This window comes from Elgaria multicarinata, chromosome 9 (assembly GCF_023053635.1).
Source record: "Elgaria multicarinata webbii isolate HBS135686 ecotype San Diego chromosome 9, rElgMul1.1.pri, whole genome shotgun sequence".
Lineage (NCBI taxonomy): Eukaryota > Metazoa > Chordata > Lepidosauria > Squamata > Anguidae > Elgaria > Elgaria multicarinata.
Genome location: NC_086179.1, coordinates 30224210 through 30247184, shown reverse-complemented (window position 1 = coordinate 30247184; position 22975 = coordinate 30224210). Strand labels below are relative to the sequence as shown.

General features: G+C 41.3%; 1 protein-coding gene across 1 annotated transcript; it reads right to left on the bottom strand.

The window, feature by feature from the left end:
- Positions 1-309: 309 nt before the first annotated feature.
- On the bottom strand, positions 310-21949 carry PWP1 (PWP1 homolog, endonuclein). Its single transcript, XM_063133446.1, has 15 exons — positions 21790-21949; positions 20593-20651; positions 18157-18353; positions 16535-16620; positions 14155-14251; positions 12198-12308; positions 9732-9862; positions 8755-8828; positions 7190-7286; positions 5241-5302; positions 3893-4004; positions 3365-3455; positions 2713-2834; positions 1093-1198; positions 310-474 (listed from the first exon to the last, which is right to left on the bottom strand). The coding sequence occupies exons 1-15, from the start codon at positions 21853-21855 to the stop codon at positions 362-364; spliced, it is 1524 nt and encodes a 507-aa protein (XP_062989516.1). The 5' UTR covers positions 21856-21949; the 3' UTR covers positions 310-361.
- Between the last annotated feature and the right edge of the window lie 1026 nt (positions 21950-22975).

Genomic DNA, 22975 nt, shown 5'->3' with positions numbered 1-22975 from the left:
CCCCCCCAATTCACAATAAACAGCTAACTTATTGCTGTTTCTAAAAAATTGGCAAATCTGGCTCAACTTCTGCTTTCAAGAGACCCGTGGCCAACCACAGGACCAGTCATAGGCTTGTAAAGTCTATTATTCATAACAAGAACAAAAGTATTGCATGGTTATCTTGTCAGCATTTTTATCATTTACTCCAATTTTTGGCTGTTGAACTTGTCAGAAAAAAATGCTTATATAGCAAGCCTGAGCACAATAATAACTTGCCTTTATGAGTAGACAAGAAAATGGAGTTTGCAAGAAATTTGATTCAGGTGATATATTTCAAATGCAACTTTATGTATAACATACAAATATTATTTAAGATACATCATGGTTCCATTGCAGCTTCTGGATCACTGCTACTGCTGGTAGCAGAACTTGTTGCTTCAGAACTTGATTTCGCAACTATTAGCCTCTGTCGGTTTCCAAAAGCATCTTTCACTGTAACACAAATAAGAGTGAGTGCTACTGTTAGGTCTTAAAACGAGAAGAACGATCTCTCAGGCCACCCTAATGTGTGACACTACCATATCATTTTAGTTCTGGCGCCAGAAAGTTTGTGTTTCAGTCCAGCAAACTATGCAGTGAACTCTGTATACACCACAAGCCTTTGATAAAAGCAAAAGCAACCTCTGCACAACACCCCACTCCCACTCAGGTGAACTCTGGGAGTGGCCTCGGGAATAGAATGAGATAATAAGTATCCCTACAACAACCTTCGGAGGAACTGGACAGCAACTCCTAATATCCCCAGGCAGCATGGCCAGACTGGGTGAGAATTTAGTCCAGCACATCTGGAGGTCACCAGGTTGGAGAAGGTTGCTCTACACTGCCCAGAAGTTCACATAGGCATTCAAGGGCCTCTACTTCATAGCTTTGCTTCTGTAATAGAATCAGGACTCAGGAATGATTCAAATCAACAAAAACAGATGATGGTACGGTCTGTTCTTTTTCTGACAGCTTGTACCCTATTTTTTCTTCTATTCATATGTACAGTAATTTGTACAGCCACCATTTAGGATTAAATATGATGAACTTGAACTAACAGGAATAAATTACCTGCAGAAATTGTGCTTATGTCCCAGATACGAAGCCCTTCTCTCTCTCCCCCAAAGGCATAGACAAATGGTAGGTCTGGGCAGCAAGCTGCACAGAAGAGGATACCCTGTGGGCAGAAGACAGACAAAAATGATTCCCTTGTGATTCTCAGCTGAACCAATAACTACCTACCTCTCATAACTACGTCAAGTTTCATATTTTTGTTTTAAACCAGTGTGAATTAAAAAATAAATGCTATCTGAAGAGTTGCCTCTGGTTCATAAGCACTCTGAAATCATCTAGACCCCAAAGCTCGCATATAAAACATTTGAAAAACCCATCAATAGTACAAATTGCAAAGTGCAGATCATTTGCACTCAATGCAATCTTTACTAAATAAAACAAATATAAACACAAAGAAGAGTTGTGGCACTTTAAAAGACTAACAAATTTATTCTGGCATAAGCATCTGTAGACAAGTCCAATTTATCAGATACAGGAACTATTATGGAGATTTTGAAGTTACTATAAGTACATATGTTTTGGGACGGGGTGGTGGTGGCTGCAAGCAAGTCAAACTACAGGCAAAAACTTAATTTTTTATTATTATTATTATTATTATTATTATTATTATTATTATTATTTATTTGTATCCTGCCTTTTGCCCAATACTGGGCCTCAAGGCAGCCTTACAAAGTACTGTATATAAACAGTATACATATATACTGTATATAAACCTCAAATTCTCCATAATACTTCAAACATCTGAGGAAGTGGGCAGTATCCAGGAAAACTTATGCCAGAATAAATTTGTTAGTCTTTAAGGTAGCACAAGATGCTTTGTTAGTTTTGCTGCATTACAGTAACATGACTACCCTCTGGAAATTATATTAATCTATTACTATTTTCAGTTTTTGTATTTAATATTTTCAGTTTTTGTATTTAATGCAATGTTTTATGCAATATTAGCTTTTGGCATTTTATGATATTTGTGAGTGGGTTTATATATCAGGACAATAAGGGAATCTACTCACCGTAGTTTTACTCTACACACTGACCTGATTATCAGTCACACTGAGCAATTCCTGGGTTCTTTAACCCAAGAAATGCAGGGATGAGTGGAGTGCACAAGCCATTTCTGATTTCAGTTAACAACATCCCAACCCTGAACTATGGATAACCCAGAGTTAACCCAACGATCTATAGTTTGTAGTTGCGATAACTCTGGGTTGTTTGACCCATAAACAACCCAGAGTTTTCCAGCTTTGGATGTCATGAAACAACCCAGGAATGGGCTGGATTCCTGGATTGTTAATTGAAATTGGAAATGCCATGTGCATGACTCATGCACTCTGCTCCTCCCACAATTCCTGGGTTAAACAACCCAGGAATTGCCTAGAGTGACATGTGAGCTGTATCACTGTGAAATAAGTGCTACTTACCCACATCAATGAAACCATTTTCATGCTACAGGTCTGTAACAGGTAATTGTGAGTGTGTGATGATTAAGCTGTTGGAGACACTGTTACGCTAAATAATTTTCCTGACTCATTGGAATTACTATATATAAGATATAAGGGTGGGTGGAAGGCTATATTGATTAGTTGTTGGTTTTTTTTTTAAAAAAAAGGCTGAAATTACCATTTTCATATCCCTGGAATGGACCAAACTAGGTTTGTCTCCTAATATGTCCCAAATTTTCACATATTTATCCGTAGATGATGTAACAAGACATCCTTTGATTTGGCTGCTTAACTGTAGTCCTGCAAAACACAAGCATATATTTCTACTGTGTAGCATTATTCAGAGAGTGAATTCACGAGGAGCTTAAAACCAAATTCTGTATTATAACGAGAGGCCAATCAACAAGGCCAACTCCAGAGGCTGAATATTCCCCACGGACTCATTATGTGCAAAAGACCTACTGCTTCAACAATTACCCTGTTCTCACCATGCATGGAGCTCCTATGGAGTTCAGATGCCATGTGAAAGAGTTATTGGCTTGTAAGCCCCGACCTGTTTATTTTTCAGGTTGCTTGGCTCCTAGGCCAGCAAGTGCCAATTAAAATATGATTTCTTCCCCTTCCACTGGTAAAAAGTAGGGACCTTGAAAACATTTCTTATGTCAATTAGGATCCTAAGCCAGAGAAAGTGCACACCTTTCATACACAGCAGAGTGGCAAATAAATGTTTGTCTTGGGTGTGCATGCAGGACAAGCCCCAGTTTCTATTGGGTTTACAGTATATAACTAGACCTGGCAATTTGCTTAGGGTGGCAGCGAAAAAAAATTACCAGACACTTCTTCATTATGAGCTTTCATCGTGAAGACTGGTTTATGTGAACGCGCATCTAGGCAATACACAAATCCATCTTCTGTGCTGGCCTAGAGAAAATATTTCAAGTGCTGTTAGAAACAGAAGCAATCAACAGGGAAATCCCAAGGCCAAATCCAACCACCCAGCTGGTGTCTACTCTTCTCATGATCATCAAACCCAGAATAAAAAGAGAGATGAATACGAGTAGCGTATCTATGGCAATAAACTTGCAGGATTGGGCCACCCTATATTCTTAGTCAAAGAGTCCCTTTTGCCGAACTTTTTGCCAAACAAGGTAATGGAGCATCAATGAATGCCAGACAAGTTTGCTGCTTAGCTTATCTTTGCTGGGTTATGTTCCATGTTAGTACTGGCTATTCAGTTTACTGTATTTTAAAATGTGCTCCCTACACTGAAAACATTGGTTAATAGGTGGAGTATAATATATAAAATGAAGTGGGGGGGGGGAGGGGGACATAAGACAATAAGGAAACCTCATACTTACTAAGAAGTGGTGAGGTGAAAAATGATTCCAAGTTACTCTTTCAACCTGTCCACTAAACCGCCAGATTCGATGGTTATCCTGTGGACTTCTGCAGTCATACAAAATGGCTGATCTGAAAAAGTACCATCAGCGTTTAGTGAAGTTTGGTATCCAGTTCTTTAAATGTTATAAACTAAAATTTATCAATTAATTAAAACACAGACAGTCCTGAGTATTTTTAAAAAAGCTCTTGTATTCTAGATAAGTAATTGAGAAACACTCACAGCCACTCCAGAGGCTATAAAGGCAAGGAATAGTGCAATCCTATGCATGACTACTCAAAAGTAAATCCTATGGATTTCAATTGGCCTTACTCCCAGGTAAAGTGTGTATAGGATTGCAGCTACAATTAGGCTGACCACCAGAGTTAAAAGTCATAGAATCATAGAATATTAGAGTTGGAATGGGCCTAAAGGCCATCGAGTCCAACCCCCTGCTCAATGCAGGAATCCACTTTAAAGCATACCTGACAGATGGTTGTCCAGCTGCCTCTTGAATGCCTCTAGTGTGGGAGAGCCCACAACCTCCCTAGGTAACCATTGTTGTACTCCTCTTAACAGGAAGTTTTTCCTGATGTCCAGCCAGAACCTGGCTTCCTGCAGCCAGAATCTAGTTTCCTGTAACTTGAGCCCATTATTCAGTGTCCTGCATTCTGAGATGATTGAGAAGAGATCCTGAAGGTAAGTCAGTGACCTAGTTCACATGATCACTGTAGGTTAAATAAGTCACAGTGGCTGGTTTAAGGCATGGAGCATGCCAGGTGCCATTTGCCTAATCACCTACCTGGGTATAGCTTGTGTCGTCCAAACTTGAATGACATGGCTTGTTAGAGGGGGAAACAATCTCCAAATAACCCAACAAGAGCCCATGGGTTATTTGAGGGTTGTTTCCCACTCCAACAAACCATGTCACTTGGATTTAGATTGCACAATGCAGCTAGGATGACCATAAGAAAAGGAGGTCAGGGCTCCTGTATCTTTAATGGTTGTATAGAAAAGGAATTTCAGCAGGGGTCATTTATATGCATGCAGCACCTGGTGAAATTCCCTCTTCATCACAACAGTTAAAGCTGCAGGAGCCCTATCCTCTTTTGTATGAGTGTATTTGTTTAACCCATTATGATTGGGCAAACTGGCCCAATGTTTTAGATAACAATGTTAACAAAATAATTAAACTAACTCTGGCTGAATGCTTATATTGAAACAAAAAATGGTTTTATATCACATTTGTGATTTCTGTATTCCCCCTACAATCATGCTGCGTTCACAGAAAATATGAAACTATGGAAATAAAGCATGCCCTTCCTTACTTGTCATAAGAACCAGAAATGAGAGTCTGTGTTTCAAATGGATGAAACTGCAGTGTCTGCACCTACAAAGAATATTAGATTTGAAATACATTCACACTGTGATTCAGTTTCGCACAGTATGTACAATCTAATTTTATATATTGTCCACGATATAGAATCTTCCCATGAAAAGTAACAGGGTTCTATCCATCTGGTTACCTCCTAGTTGAGAGCAAAACAAAAAACAAAAACCCCTCCACATCCATTAGCATGCAAAATCTATATTGGAATAAAAAATACTTCGCTGATGTGGAACAAAAAATAGTCTAGAGTTCTAGTGCATGGCTACAAATGTTTATTTACTTTGAATTATTCTTTAAATGAAAAATAAAGGCATTCCTATAGCAATCATCTCTTCACAACCCAGACATCCTGATAGGTGACCCTGTGAATGGAGAGGTGTTTTGAAAGGTGTTCTGTCCAACTAATCAAGCTCAACTGGTGACCTCAATTTCTACCATTGGGCTTTCACCACTGGACCTACCCAGAAAATTATAGCTAGGGTTGAAACCAAAATGTAAAAGGCTTTTTCCTGTATAGTTTTATTTTGGTTGTGAAACCTGCTGAACCTGTTTCAATGGTAAAATATCGAACACACCCAACTTGTGCTTAGGGTTACCAGAGGCAATTGAGAACAGGATTGCAGTACTTTTTAAACAGCCGAATAAAACATTTCAGTAGGTGCAGTCTTTCATCGCTGCAGCAGGACTACAGCAAGAGCACCTGTCAATATTCCTCGTCCTACACAACTATTAAAGGCATAAGGGCCCCATTCACCTTTGTATTTGATTACTCTGAAAGAACGGCCTGGAATTCAGATACAATTTGAATTTGAGGTTTTTAAATCTAAACTAGCTTTAAGCCATTTTCATGTTTGCCTTGTGACATTTTATAACTCAGTTCTCTCAAATCTGTTTCAGCTCTGTTTTTGATAGGTAGACTCAATTTTTCTCATCATAAAAGAACTTCCTCAGCTAGGATTTCATGTACCACACCTCATCCCCTTCTTCTTTCCCACCTAATCAGGGCCTAACAACAACCTGAAAGGAATAAAAAGTCCCTTCAATCACAAGTGCATAAAAAATATAATTTTGTTTTGTTTTCTTGTTTACTCCTGGAATAGGAAGGCTCTGCTCCCAACAGTGCCTTGAAGGGGACATCCATATTACTAGCTGCAAAAACAAACACATAGCAGAACCACCAGTGTAATCATCAGCTCTTAGACCTGGCTACAACCCTCAATTCACTCTGCATGTCTCAACAGAACTAGATGTAGTTCTACAAGATTTTGACATTTATGCCCAGGGCTGCAGACTGCTTTTAGGCAGGGCTTCTGTGACTTTAGAGTGGAATAAATTCAGCAGATGAAACTTTGTCCATCTTTGCAGCTCAATGCCAGGAATAATTCATCTACCTGCTTGTCACGCATGTATTAAATACAGTGGAGCCCTGCAGGGTGAAGGGTGAAAAGCCGATTACCTAGTTAAAATGTATAGGTTTTAAATTTTGTAAGGCCGCCTTGAGGCACAGTATTGGGCAAAAGGTGGGATACAAACAATAACAACAAGTAAAGCAGCTAGAAACATTGCCCCCTTTCAGAAGACACCTTAAACCACACCTTTAACCACGGTGAATAAGGGTTTTTGCCTTACTCAGCATGGTTAATGCCGTGACTTAATGTGTCTTCTGAACAGGGCCATTCTCAATTAAGTGAATAAGCTAATGGGTACTCTCTTTGCTCTTTTCTGGCAAAAATTAATGAAAATTGGGGTAGGGGAAAACCTGTAGTCCATGAGAATTTCATATGTAATATATTTCCTAGCCTTTAATGTGCCACAGATTTCTTGGTAAATTTCTGTTTTTTGCTAAAACAGATGAATCCAGCTGTGCCTCCGGAATCATCAACATACCTTGTCTGTATGAAGAGAAAGGTTTGCTGCGGGTGTGCCCGTAGACATGTCCCAAAGAATTACAGAATGGTCAGCTGATGCACTCGCCAGCACCGATCTGAAAGAAATAAGTGTGCTGATTGCAATGGAGAAAATGAAGGCCCAAGGGCATGTGCACATGTATCTCATACCCAGTTGTCTCATCTCTGTCCAAGACTAGAAGATACAAAACTGGGTTTGTTTTTGAACAGAAAGCCCACCCACTTAATGAAATGCATCTCAAGTAAAAAGGCTTATACTTGAAATGTGTAGTGACTGTCCTAAAAGACACAAAGACTGGAAAAGTCTGAACACAATTGGCCTGTTCAGACAACATTGTGAAACTGTAGTTCTGTTGTCGCAAACAACACTTTAAGCCACGGTTAGAGCCACTAACCCTGCTGAGCGAGGTTTAGCAAAACGCATCGCACAAGACACCTTAAACTCTGCTGCTTAACCAAAAGCGTTAACCAGCAGGGTTTAAAGTGACTTCTGAACAGGCCCTTTATTCTTCCCAATCCCAACATTCTGGTTTAATGAGATTGTGGAATACGGTCAGCATGGTTCGGCTTCCTCAACTGTTTGATTAATCTGCACAGGAGGAAGCATCCTTCAAAAGGTTACTACCACACCGACAGTGAGGATGAAACATATTAATGGAATTCTTTATAAAAAGTGTGAAGTCTCTGTAAATGGAAGTTGCAATGGTCCACAACTACGTTTTGATTCAAGGTGAGCTTTCTGTTTTGTTTTGTTCTTCAAGACTAGCGCTAGATAAAAGCAAGATCAGCTTGGCACTGTCTATTTGTCAGAGTCTTCAACAAGTTACCTGGCTCTACCTAGCCTTCCAACCAGCCTGTAGAATTACATCTTTTAAAAGAGCAGCACCCTGCGGATTGCTGTCTCCAGGCCCTGGCCACCTGGGAGTATCTGTGGTAAGAACCATCTGACGCAGTTGTCCTGGAGCGATCAGTCATCGTGATTCCTGATAAACCACATGACATTCGGATGAAACTATCAGACTGGAATGAGAATCTCTGGAGACATTAAAGGGGGGAAAAGCAAAGGAAGCTGTCAGCAGACTCCCAGAAAGAAGAAATACTAATGCGCTATTCAGACATTAAGTCCAGTCCGCCACACATATAATGAATTCACATACAGCAGGAGGAAACAGGCTCCACCGCCACTGTAAGCATGTTCATATACTGTACACTTCATGGGCTTGGGAGTGTTGCCTATGCACATACAAGCATATGCATATTGCAGACATCTATCCACTACACACATGGAGGACAGGACCTAAGATCAGAAAAGGGCTTAAATGGAGCACAAGAGATATATGAAGAATCAAAACATTATTTTACATCAAAATTTTCTTATTTGCGTTATTAATTGTAAATCATTTTGAATCTTTTTGAAAAAAGGGGGGTAGAAATCTTTTTTCTGCAATACCAATCGAGCTTGAAGCAGTACGGGCAAACATTTGGCCATGCATATATTTCTACAAAATATAAATACATTTTAAATTAGCCTTTACAGTATTTTACCTGAGTTGCTTATTCCACGAAAGGTCAAGGACTGCGTCAGTATGCCCTTCTTTATTGTCTTCTTTAGATAAACTCTTTATATAGAAACATCAAGAAATTATTTTCAGCTTCCATATATTGTAAAGCAAGGAAGCATGTTTGTTTAGCCTCTGAATTCGGATGCTCCTTTCCATGGGCAAACAAGGAACAACACATATTTCAGGACATGGTGCAGAAAAGTCCCTACAGCTTCCGAGGTCTAGTCTAAACTCTTACCTTACATGTGAACACGGAAGCTGCGTTGTACAGAACCAAGACTACTGGCCCATCTCACTCAGCATTGTTTACAATGACTGTCAGTGGCTCTCCAGGGTTTCAGACAGGAGTCTTTCCCAACCATACCTCGAGATGCCAGGGACTGGCCCTAGGGCCTTCAGCATGCAACGATATGCTCTACCACTGAGGGGAGGCTGGTTGTACCTGTTCAACTGGGCAGGGCTTGTAAAATAGCCACATCACTACTCTTAGGCCATCTGCACATTTTTCACATTCGGTCTACAACCTCTGTTGTCAGGTCCCTTCACAAGCGAGAGGGGAGCTATCTTTATGGAAAGCTTTGGATACTTTGCACTTCTCCTTCTCCTACACCCGGGCACTGGGTTGAAAAGTCAGCATCCCACACCCTTCACCTTTCTAAGTGGTAGCCACGAATAACCAAGAAACCTTCTCACACGGACTCTACTGAAATAAACCAAAGTCACCTCTATCGATTCAAAGAGCCATGCACAGAGAAGATCACAGTGAATCCCCTCCCTCCCAATAATGTGTTACAAACGCGTTTATTTTGCTCCAACGTCTACAACTAACTGGTCCCAAACTACCCTTCAATAGGTTTGTCAAGACTGAATATAATCCAATGGTTTGAAAGTGCCCATTTGGTCCTTGTCCAAACATGTGACAACTTATAGTTATTACCATTATTACAGGTGTTTACTTACTTTCTTTCCTTTCTTTTTCGTCGTTTTTGCTTTTTTGTTTCCAAGGGAAAAGACTGGCTCTAAACAATCCACAACATCAAGGTCCCATACTTCAATAACGGGATTCATTGTGCCCACAGCAATATAATTTCCTAAAAGAGGATCACCCAAGGCAATTTTGAGTTACCTTATGACTTCTACACATTGTTGACAAGCTGGTCCCTGTTATTTCCTTATATGAATAACTTATTATATTGGCAAATTTATAATAGTATATTTGAACTAGAGGATTGTCAGAGGTACATCAACATTTTATTTTTATTCGTAAGCTTCCTTGTCTTTTATTTTATTATAGAAACATGGGATATAAATGTCTCAGTAAGTTTAAAAAATAATGCCTTTTATTAAAAGTCTTCTCATCCCTAGTTTTCTGTGGATTTTTAAAACTTTAAACTTTTATAATTACATATATGTAAATAACACTAACAAAAACAAATAACATCGGAAAATACAAAAAAACAACAACCCGAAAACCCCCAAAGCTGTAACACAAAGACCCTGTTCAGATGACCCACTAAGCCACAGTGTTTAAGCTTTTTGAGTTAAATATTATGGCTTAGCATGTCATGTGAACCATTCCTTATCATGGTGTAAACCGCCCAGGTGTTGTAAACCGCCCAGAGAGCTTCGGCTGGGGGGCGGTATATAAATGTAATAAATAAATAAATAAATAAATAAATGGTGGCTACATAGCCATGTTAAAAGCGCTCCACTGGCTTCCAGTCTGTTCCCAGGCACAATTCAAAGTGCTGGTTATGACCTATAAAGCCCTATCTGGCTCGGGTCCAGGTTATTCCTGACTGACTGTTAGAGAAGTACGACAATGGAATCCGTTACCTAGGGAGGTTGTGGGCTCTCCCACACTAGAGGCCTTCAAGAGGCAGCTGGACACCCATCTGTCAGGGATGCTTTAGGGTGGATTCCTGCATCGAGCAGGAGGTTGGACTCGATGGCCTTGTAGGCCCCTTCCAACTCTGCTATTCTATGATTCTATTTGAAAGACCGTATTCTCCCTTATGAGCCTGCCTGTGCTTTGAGATCTTCTGGAGAAGCCCTACTTTCAGTCCCAACATCTTCACAGGCACGCTTGGTGGGAACATGGGAGAGGGCCTTCTCGGTGGCTGCTCCAGTGCTTTGGAACTCTCTTCCCAGGGAAGCTAGACTGGCTCCCTCCTTGATGTGCTTTCAGAAGCAGGCAAAAACTTGTTTGCTCCAGCAGTCCAATGGAGAATAATCTGGTCCTCCATCTATGTTAAGGACTTGTAAAATTGTCGTGTATTTTAAATGTTTAATGTTTTAATATTGTAATTTATTTATTTATTTTAATTTTTGTACATTTCTTTTCCTAGGTTTAAAATGTATATGTTTTAAAATTTTGTAAGGCTGCTTTGAAGCTCAGTAGTAGGCAAAGGCTGGGATAATAATAATAATAATAATAATAATAATAATAATAATAATAAGTAGTAGTAGTAGTAGTAGTAGTAGTAGTTTAAACATGCTCACTAACCATTTGCTATTAAAGTGTTGGCAGCCTAACTATGGCTTAAGTGTGTCGTCTGAACAGGATCAATATGAGTGGGTGTGTTTGTTTTAAAATAAAATGCATTGTTCCTTACCACAAACGTCTGGGGTAGGACAGGATACTATTACATTTGCATCCTATGCTTCCCTCAAAGAAGTCAGAACAGCACTTTAGCTTCACAATTATCCTCCTGTTTGGTTAGGCCGAGATTTAGAATTAGCCCAAAGACTCAGCAAGCTTAATAGGGGAGTTGGAATTTGAACCTAGATTTTCCACATTTAAATCCAGTACTCTAGCCCCAAACATAAAGAAAGTGTAGCAAGTGCAGACATTTAAAGTTATTTGAAGGAATAAGCATAACTTTACAGAATAAATTTGCGTAGCCAACTGCTAGAAGGTGGATTTGATTGCCAGCTGGAAATAGTACTTTGGTTGTATGTTAGAACAAAGGAAGCTAAGCCCAAGTTGAAGAACTAAAGCACAGTGCCAAAATGCCCCAACCGTCAAGTGGTCTACTGCAATGTTTTACCATCATTCTTAATATCAAAAAGATGACTCAGTAGTGTCCGGTATCAGAGGCAATAAGCTTCTGTACACCAGTTGCTGGGGAACATGGGTGGGAGGGTGCTGTTGCACTCAGGCCCTGCTTATGGGTTTTCAGCCAACACCTGGTGGCCACTGAATGAACGGAATGCTGGACTAGATGGACCCTTGCTCTGGTCCAGCCTCAGGGCATTTCTTATGTTCTTATTGCTTGGAGGAAAAACATTCCTCAGCCATATGCCTTTTAAAACAAAGGGCAAACTGGAGGCATGGGGGAGAGAGGAGAGACCAAAGGCCAAATGTGCCTTTCTATCTAGAAAGCACCTATCTGCAATTTACTAAAACATCAACTTGCAATTCACCTGTAGAATCGTCGGGGTTAGGATCGAAGTTCAGCCATTCTGCACTTAAAGGGTATGCAGACAAGATGAGATCATGATGGACGTAGAACGAATCCTCTTCCTGATTATAAACTGAAAGAATTAATTTTCCCCCCATGTGAGTAAATGCAGCCAACAAAGCGTACCCTCACCATAAAAACATAAGAAACAAAATATGCACTTATCCCAGTGTGCAAAATAAGGCTAAGAGGGTCACAGGCATTAAATCAACTCAATGTGATGCATGGGAAGGTGCTTTCCAAGGTCCTTCATCACCACAGCTTATTTACTTCAGGTCAGGCCTACACAACTTGTGACCTACCAAGCCAAACAAAGCCAGCCAGTCACACCCTGTGGCCTGCCATGTTGCTTCTTTTTGAAATGCCAGGCAGGAGGCAAAACCTGAATGTTCACCATGCTCCTGAGAAGCTTCAGAGTGTAGCTGGTGGGCTACGAACAGGTTGGAGGGCTGTAAGTTTTGTGAGTCTCCTTCGGGTTGTCAGTATCAACATAAGCCACATCAGATTTACTTATCTACATTTATCAAGTTTAGGGTGCAATCTTATGCAGGTTTAGACAGAGAAAAGTCCTTCAACTCCCAGTATTCTCCAGAGGAATGCTGGGACTTGGAGGACTTTTCTGTCTAAACCTCCATAGGATTGTGCCCTTAACCACTCAAAGCACACTGGCATACTGGGCCAACGACAGCGCAAGCAATGTGGAAGGACCACACCCCAGTGGTTGTGTACATGCATTGCACGCAGATAACCGCAGTGTTGATCCCCAGTTTAAAGGATCAGGTAGCAGGTGATCGGCAACACCTCTCGGTTTAGGGTCCCAGAGAACTGCTGCCAGACAGAGTAGACAATGCTGGGCTGGGTCAGCAGTTGGGAACCTGTGGTCCTCCAGATACTGCGGAACTCCCATCAGTCCCAACCACCCTGGCCAATCACCAGGGATGATATGAGTCACAGTCCAACAACATCTGGAGGGTCACAGGTTCCCCACCCCTGGGCTAGACAGACAAACAGGCCAATAGCATAAGGCTCCTTCCTATGTAACTTGACAGAATTTGGACAAACCTCTGAATCAGGGGTGCAGACCCTCTTTCAGCCCAAGTTCCGAATTCTATTTTGGAGAAGCTCTTGGGGGGTGCATTCTAGTGGGGGCAAGGGCTAGCATATTTTAATGCTTAGCTTTGCCAGTAAATCAGCCTTTGGAGAAGCATTTCAACCTTTTAGAAAGAGGAAAACAATGCACAAAAGCTGATCCATTACCAAATGATCGGTGGTTAGGAAAAGCAGGGGAGGGACATGGCCATCTGGGGAACCCTGGAGGGCCAAACTGGGCCTCCAGGCCTGAGGATCAGCACGTCTGCTCTGTGCAGTGTTAAAAGAAGGCAGGAGGAGGGAGCAGGGCCACAGCTGTTTCCATGATATGAGAACAACAACAACAAATAATAATAATAATGTGAGAGACACTTATAAACTTGAAATCAGTTGATAAAGCTGCAATGGTAACAGTGATGTTCTCTAAAGCCTTTATGTTATCACAAACATCTGAAAGAAAATGCTCCATAGTTCAGCTTAATTAAAATAAACTTCTATTTGTCAAAGGCACGTAATAGGGCAATCTCAAGATGTGCTATGAAGATAAAGTATTGAAGAAGGATAAGAGCAAGTTGTTGTTTTTAATATAAAAGGGAACAGTCTGAGTACAATACACATACTAAAAGTAGCTGAGAAATGAATAGTACAGCATTACCCTAGTAAACACTAGGAGAGTGTTTATACCCCATATATAAAAACCTTTCTTAAAAAGGACAGATTGATTCAATTGTGTGAAGGTAACTGGCTTTGGGATTATGAAAACAATTATGGAAGTAATTCTTTGGCCCTAACAGATAATTTGGTAGTAAAGGCAAGAAGAGTTTACCCACCATGAACTTCTAGACTGCAATGATCCTTATCAACTCTGCCACAGACAACAAGATTGTCACTGGGCTTAATCACAAAGTCTTCTTGCTCATATTGCTCCTAAAAGAAAACATAATTAAGCTTGGACCACTAAGCTTTCAAACATCATTGCTGCAGACAATGGTCAGAATTGAACTAGCTCCTTGGGAATGCCAAGGGCATTTTTTTTATTATCTCTTTGAACCACTACTCCATTGCCACAACACAACTTACTTTTGAAACTACGCACTGCTTCAGAAGCGGTTTGCTATGTCACACAGCAGGCTGGTGTTCAAGGAAACAAATGCCCAGTCCCTTCGGACATACAGAACTAATTGTGCCTTTCGTCAGATGCTGGCCTAAGCTTTTATGAGCTCAGAGGTAAATAACTATTCAAAATAGTACTGAAGAAGTTTAGGAAGATGACTTTGGGATGTACAATGTCCAAAACTAAAACCTCAGGCAGCATGGAGGATCTTGCTATGGGTATCAAATAAAGGCCTAATAAAACTGCTAAGTATACCAATGATATATTATCAGCATATTAAGTAATTTTATCAGGCCTCTGATAACCATAGCAAGAGAGAAATTCTGCTGTTACAAGCCAAACATAGTAAGATGCATCTGGTTATTTATTTACTTATTGCATTTTCCTCCAAGGAACCTAAGGTAGCATACATAAGCCTCCTCCTCTCCATTTTATCCTCACAACAATGAACCTGGGCTGAGTTACACCAATTTCATCCTTGCCCCCAATTCCTTCCTTTTATCATGTTTAAGAATGGTACCACCATAGAGAGGTATCTCTACTACCATAGAGATAAATGGCAGATATACCCCATGCTCAGATACCTCCCAGCAATGAGAGGATAATTTGTTTAAGGGCAACTGCCAAAGGATCACACAGCCCCATCATTGGCCACTGAGTTCACCTAGGTTCACATGCTCAGCCCAGGAACTCATTTTCAGTACTAGAACTGGAGCTTGCACACAACAACCCTCCCCCACTTTCTCGCTCACACTTATTATTATTAATTATTATTATATTTATTTGTATCCTGCCTTTTGCCCAATACCGAGCCTCAAGGAAGCCTTACAAAATTTAAAACAAATACATTTTAAAACCTATGACTAGAAATATAATAGAAATACACAAAAGTTAAAAATATATCCCAATATTAAAACATTTAAACATTTAAAATACATGACAATTTTAAAAGTCCTTAGCACGGACAGAGGCCCAGATTAATCGCCAAAGGCCTGCCAGAACAAGAACGTTTTTGCCTACCTCCGAAAGCATCTCAAGGAGGGAGCCAGTCTTGCTCCCCTGTGAAGAGAGTTCCAGAGCACTGGAGCAGCCACCAAGAAGGCCCCCTCCCATGTTCCCACTAGGCGCACCTGCGATGGTGACGGGACTGAAAGAAGGGTTTCCCCAGAAGATCTCAAAGCACAGGCAGGCTCATAAGGGAGAATACGGTATTTCAGATAACCTGGAACCGAGCTGCAGAGGACTTTATAGGTCATAACCAGCACTTTGAATTGTGCCCGGAAACAGACTGGAAGCCAGTGGAGGTGTTTTAACAGGGGAGTTGTGTGCTCCCTGTAACCAGCCCTGGTCAATACTCTGGCTGCAGCTCTTTGAACCAGCTGAAGTTTCCAAACACTCTTTAAAGGCAGCCCCACGTAGAGCACATTACAGTAATTCAATCAGGATGTAACTAAGGCACTTCCTCCCCTACCTAATACTTCTGTTTTTCTGCAAGCTTTTTGGATCTCATCAGCCTGATTTAGGAAGGGACAAATGCTTTTTGGTGTCTATATGGTTAAACCATTGGGAGTTGTATTATCTTGTTGATCTACAGCAAATCACCAGACCTACCTTGTGCCTGCCCCTGACCTAAGCTATCCAGAACACAGTATACAAATTAAGGTGAGATGCTAGGGCCATCTCTAAAGATGCTGTGAGTTTAAAGAGGTCCAGATAATTAACAATACAAGAGTTGAAATTATCACAACTGTTTTCCAAAGCATTTGAAAAATTGCACACATAAGGTACTCCAATGTGAAATGCTCAAAAGACGGTTCTCCAACAGCCAAAAGGAACAAAGATTAGAAAGCAATTTAAAATTTAGTATGGAATCTAAACAAATGTTCCAGTCCAAAAAGATACAAATGTTACTCCAATCAATTCCTTACTAATCTTAAGTTGAATTTTTCTGCAACAGGCAACCCTGGTCAAATGACTGGTCATCATACAAAGAACAAGCAAACAAACAAGCACATATAGAGCGTCTTCTCCTACAGCTGTAGATTTAAACCCACCTCCTGTCTTAAAAAACAAAACAATAATGTCTGAATACTCACAGTATCTTTAATAGTAATATAAGGATCATTTTCATTGCTTCCATATACCGTAAGTCCTGCTAAGGTCTTTCCAAGACTCTCAGTATCTGTAAAAGAATATTCACCATTTCACATGAAAAACAGATTTTACTTGACCAACTGAAATTACACAAATGTAAAACTTAACAGTTTTTTGGAACTATGGCAACCTTTTAAAAAAAAAATAGAAAAGGAAAGGAACACTCAAGGAAAATATAGAATTATATTATTCTCAACAAGGTTTTAAAAGTTTAGGAGATTAGTTAGAATTAATTACAATACTTTTTCCACTGCAGATTTAGGCTTAGAAAGGAGAAAATTTTCAACTTTTGGAGGGAAATCTTTCTATAGTAAAAATGTTTTGGAGCACAAAGCATCACTGTATTCAATACAGAATCTGATATTAACCTAATAAGGATTTTTGGAGTTTTTGTTACGGGCCAACATGGACACTTTTGCTTTCTGTGTAAATTCCCTCATCTTCTGGAAGTCCTAACAGACCACCTTTTTTCCTCCTTAAGGAACCCAAGGCGGCGTACAAAACCCTCCTCCTCTCCATTTTATCCTAACAACCTTGTGAGGTAAATAGAGCATGCTGAGAGTCTGTGGCCGGCCCAAAGTCACCCAGTGAACTTCCATGGCCAAGTGGGGACTAGAACCCCGATCTCCTGACTCCCAGTCCAACACTCTAATCACTACACCACACTGCAGATGGAATTTTTAAGGGGACAGGAGCAGGCGGAGGAAACATTGGGGCCTGCTCCAGTTGGACTCCCTTCCTTCGGGAGAAGGACATCCCATCAGCCTTGTTCCTGGTCCACTTAATTTCTCTCTCTCTCTCTCTCTCTTTCCCCCTTGGACTCCTTTTCCTTGTGTGTCATGTCTTTATTAGACTGTAAGCCTGAGGGCAGGGACTGTCTTTTTTGCTAACTAATTGTAAGCCGCTCCGAGAGCCTTTTTTTGGCTGAGAAGCGGGGTATAAATATGATAAATAAATTATTTTGCATCACACTCAGGGCCTAACTAACTGCCAAGTTCAATGACAAGGAGAGTTCCCCCTAACCTGACCAATAAGAAAAGGCTCGTAGGTCAGACCAAGGTCTCAGCTGGTCCACAGCATGTCACAGCAGTCAACCAGAAGCCTTGGGAAAATGCCAAAGCAGGGCATGATTGAACAGTCATTTAAATGAAGATATTCCTCTGGCAAGTTTAGCATGGTGCTAATTGTCTATGCTTTAGTCTCTGCATGCTGCAGGTAAGTACATGGAGGATCCTGTGTCAGGGCTGAGGGATGAACTTGAAGCTCTTTTGGACTGTCCTAGCCCTGTGAATCCCAAATATCTACTAGTTAGCAAAAGAGCAGTGAGCTACACTTCAAATGAAATTCCTAGCTCATAAAGCTCACAGCTCCTTTCCTTCACTCTGTTAGAAGCACTAATTACTCAAATTCTTTCAGCTCCAGATTCATATACATATACCGGCTATGCTATTGCCAGCCCTCTAAGGAAACACATACCTCTGTACACACGAGCAAACACACACATACATACGAGAACTTATGGAGAATGTGGTAGTGGGGAACAGAGAAATGAGGTTAACAGTACCTGCATTTTCCTCATCATAATTATCCAAATCATATTCTGCCAGTACATCATCAGCATCATCCTGCTTGTCAGCCTCCTCGCGTTCCCCATCTTTGGGAGCAGAGGTAGCTGCCTCAGCATTAGCAACATCCATGGTGTCTCCTGGAGCCTCTTCCTGTTCATCATCATCATCATCATCAATATTACTGTCATCTGCCCTTTATGCAAGAAAAGGTAATATATATTTGGAGTCCCAAGATGTGTTGCTAGTGCAGTCTTAAATCTGGAAGTTGGGTTGAGTACCCTATAATGTATAGGGTGGATACATACACTCTATTTCTGGCTGCGTTGCAATTTAATTCCTGTCCCTAATTCGCTCACCTCTATGGTCTGGACGGACTCTTATAAATCTCCATAGGTGAAAGCAGTTCAGCTAAAACTTACCACCATAGGGCTCTCCCAAGACCATCTGTTATCCCTGGACCTGGGTAGCGCCAAAAGGATCATTAAGCAGAGACTCTTGGATATTGATACTCAGGAACTACAGCAAGCTCCACAGGGCCCATGTTCCCCGTATGCCTTGGGGCTACGGGATCACGACCAAAATAGTGTACCTCTGTATTTAAGCTGGTTATCTATACCCAAATATAGGCGGGCATTTTCCCTAGCAAGGCTCAATGCTATGCCTTCTAGGGTAATGGAGGGCAGATTTGGGAAAGTCCCACTATCAGATAGATGCTGCCCCTGTAACAACGAGGAGGTGGAATCTATCTCCCATGTATTATTCAACTGCAGCTTCTATCAAGAGGCAAGAAAAACCCTTATTCATCCTTTCACGCAACGATTACCTGGACGATCGTCTGTGACCCTTATGTCGGTCCTTTTACAGGGTCAAGATAAGCATACCACTGAACAAGTTGCTAAATTTCTTAATCACGCAATCCTTACCAGATCAGTTATGGTGGCAGGATTTTCCTTTGCTTCTAGCACAGAACTTTAAGGAGGCTCATGTAATCATACTCTGTTTTAATTTCATGTATTTTAAATATTTATTATGTGTTTTATATGTTTTATTGGTCTGTTGACTGTAATAAAAGGAATTGGTATGCTGTATTTCCACTAATTTCACAAAGTTGAATAGCATTAGAATGCCACCACCTAACTTTTAGTCTCTTGCACAATTCCATAACCCCAAGGAAACATGCATATGCACGGGATTCAGCAGTAATCTCACATCTGCTTCCTGGAAGTTCACTCAGAGTACTGGTATGGAATAGCAGCAACACTCCCAATGAGACTATTAACACTCCAAGAACCAGTAGCAAGGCTGCAACTGCTACTCTCCTTTAACATGAAGGGCACACTGAATCAATCACTCTCCACACCGGTCTGCTCATCACTTAAACACATGTGCAATTAAGCCCACGGTCGAGGAAATAAGTATGTGGGCTGTTTTATCTGTGCCCACCCTGTATTGAAATAGTGGCTTTAAGCCCCTTCTATTATAAATTAAAGCTTCTGTAGCAGTTTAATCAAAGCTTCTGCAGCTACTAAAATATATTTAAGCAAGCTAACCGCAAAATGAACGGATGGTCAGGTTTCTCAAGTATATGTTGTTTTTCTGGCCTGAAAAGTATTGCACTCTGCCTTGCCTATCATTGGTTGAAAAGCTTGCCTATTACTGTTTTAGGATTGGTGTATTGTATGGGGAAGTGCTGCTTTGTTTCTAAGGGGAACTGACCCTATAAGTATGATAACCTTTCCTGAAAATAGTGGGCAGTTCCTTGTATCCTCTGTCACCTTGCTGCACTGCAGGCTGCTCATAATAAACTTTTCTAAAGCAAGAGAAATTGTGTCTTGAGTCTTTGACTGCCACTCAGCGATCCCTATTTAGAGGTGGCCTGCATTTCCAGGGTTTCTCTACACCCACTAATTTCAGTTACCATAAGTACACCTTACTATGTGTTGATGAGTGTCCACAGTCTGGACAGCCATCCCCAAATACTATTCTGAAACTGTTTTTTCTTCCTCTGGGGACCAAAGCTAAATTCATAACCCTCCTCTTTGAAGTTCTTGCCCTGCTGATGTGACAGGCAAGACCCTTTACGAACCACAAAAAGTTATTTTTGGAATCCCAGCCTAAGAGAGATTTTGTGGAAATCCCATACAAAAATGTAAAACATGAAATAGCATATTCCAAAGCTAATATTGCTAAACTCTTGAGTATGTATGTGCAAGTCTGAGAGACACAACAAACATAGAAATAAGCCTCAAGAAACCGTTCTCTTCATATTTTCACTTACACAACTCTATGCTTCTAGAATCTAGATCTATTTCTATCTGACAGATGTTGACACAAACTACAGTTATCTAGCAACAAGTTATTTCTTAATGTAGATTTGAAACACAAAAGGTGAGCTTTCCCCATATTCGTATTCCAGGACAGTCAAAACTTACTGCAGTCTCTCCTTGGCTTCAGAAATCATGCGCTTTAATTCTTCCTTGTCAAGCTGGACCTGCAAAGTGAATACACACAATTATAATTAAATCAAATTAAAGTTACAATTAATTCATACTAGGTAGCTTGGAAACTGGAACGCTCTGAAATAACAAATGTCCATGACATGGCTAAGCTATTCTATGCAATTTTTACAATATGAATACAGGATGTTCAGTTCAAATATGGCACATTGACCAATCCTAGAGAGGGGGCAAAAGGATGCTGAGTGTTACATGCTTGATGGGTGAGGGGTGTTAATAACGTGCTGGTCCATTAGAAAGACAAATACAAATCTAATAGTGTTTTATTACTATCTGTATTGTTCCCTTCCTCAAATTTAAATTGCTTATATTGCTATAGATTTTTTAAAAATAATGTATTGTAAGCTGCTTTACAAAGAAACACAAGATATCATTTTATGTATTAATAAAATAACATACATTGCAATGTCTTTATTAGGACTCTGTCTTATAAGAAAACAGTGTGTTCCATCAGTGCCAAGGCCAGATCTTAATAAATGCTGGCTTTTATATTTCAAAGGGAAAGCTAACATCGTTTCTCTGTCCTTAAAAGGCTTTGCTACCAACCCACATCTTTCTGGCACTTAGTGGCCCAAGATAATTAAGGCAACCTTTTGCTCATTTACCTGGGAGTAAGTCCTATTAAACTGAAAGAGTCTGACTTCCGACCAGACACATATACAATTGTGCTGAAGATGTACTTCTTCCATTCCAATCACAAACTGGGGGCTGTTTGTCACCCCCACTTGTTTTGTTTTAGGGTTCTGCTTACATGCAGCCTGAATAACAGCTCTGGTGAACTGGAAAACTTGTTCTCTGCTTTGCACCCGAAAAGGCGTAAAGCAGGTGCTGTGTCTTGACTGAATAGAACAGCCTTTCCAGACTTGGAGCCCTCCAGAAGTTGGACTAAAATTCACATAATCCTCCAACCAGCTATGCTATGTTGGCTAGGGATTATGGGAATTGTAGTCCAAAGCATCGGAGGGCTCCAGCTCGGGGAAGAGTGGAACATGGAGATGCTTAAGGGTTATTGGTGCCATCGCGGAAGCCACTCGTTGCTTCACTTAATGGGAGTTAACGATGACAGAAGGAAGGGGGGGGCGTTTGAGCTTTGCCACAAACTTCTACGCTTACCTTATCAGGCGTTTCCTTGGCAACGCCTCGAGGAACCCAGGCAACGCAGGGCACAGGACAACTCATAGCTCCAGCTGGCGAGAGAAAGAAATCACGAGAGCGCGTAGAGGGCTTCCTCCACTCGGACACGTGCAAGCCTCTTCCGGCAAAGGCCTGCTTGTCCCTCCCTCACCCTGTCACCTACTGACATGTCCATGAGGTCACCTAACGCGCGCCCTATCGCTCCTCAGCAACACCGGAAGGCGGAGGGGGTCGACCGCTGGTGCGTGATGTCATCAGCGAGCGCCGAGCACGAGAGCTCGATGACGTAACGAACCGCTTTCCGCCCCTCACTCCCGGCTCGCGTCAAGCGTGGTGTCAAAGACTCCCCCCACTTTGCCTACGTCACCCCGTAGAGATTTGGAGGGGGGAGCAGTTACTGACAAGGCGTTAACTGCCGTTACGTCGCTCTGGCATTTCAGCCTTTTGGAGTCGCTGGCTCTGCTACTTGGCAGTAAGCCTCCGTGAACTCAGCGGGACTTACTTCCCAGGAAACGCATTACAGGCCCAGAGTCCTCCTGTCCTTTCTCCGGTGGAGGCCGATGGCTCTGATGTCAGTGGGGCTGTGAATCCGACCTGTGTTTCAGTCAGAACGCTAAAGGAGCTGATCGTGGATTCCCCACGTCATGCTCAATGCGTGTTAATGACTTCACTCCCGGAAAGTAGGGTTGCATTTTCGCTGCACAGACTTAGCACTAAGTTCCTTTGTACCCAACAGTGCTTCTTTCTGCGTCGACAACATAGGTGTGCACAGCACATTTCGTTAGGGTGTGCACCCAGGTGAACATTTATTGAATACTCAGTCATAAAGGATAGTTTTTTTACTCATTTATTTATTAAACACTGTAGACAGTGATGCCCTACTGTGCATTCGGCTTGTCTGACTGTGGGAGGGCCATTGTAGGGGAGGGGAGGATTGAGGAAATGCTTATTGCTTGAGACATTAGGTTTTGCCTGGGCACACCCCTTGTGCACCCCTATGGTTGACATGGACAGGCTAAGGCTGGAAGTTCATTTCATTCCCAGAATTCTGGGATGGTTCACATAGCTAGAATGGCAGGTCGTGAACGTGGGCTAATAGATCCATCTGTGGCCCTCAGCTAGAGTTGCTATCTTTTTCCTGGGCAGGATCTATGCTACTGATTTA

Excerpts from the sequence above, each read along its gene's own strand:
- PWP1 (XM_063133446.1), bottom strand. The coding sequence starts at position 21,855 with ATGAGTTGTCCTGTGCCCTGCGTTGCCTGGGTTCCTCGAGGCGTTGCC. Across the intron at positions 4,005-5,240 it reads ATTTCTGGTTCTTATGACAA|ATCAGCCATTTTGTATGACT; the intron begins GTAAGGAAGGGC and ends GTACTTTTTCAG. Across the intron at positions 1,199-2,712 it reads ATTCCAGGGATATGAAAATG|GGTATCCTCTTCTGTGCAGC; the intron begins GTAATTTCAGCC and ends TTCTGCCCACAG.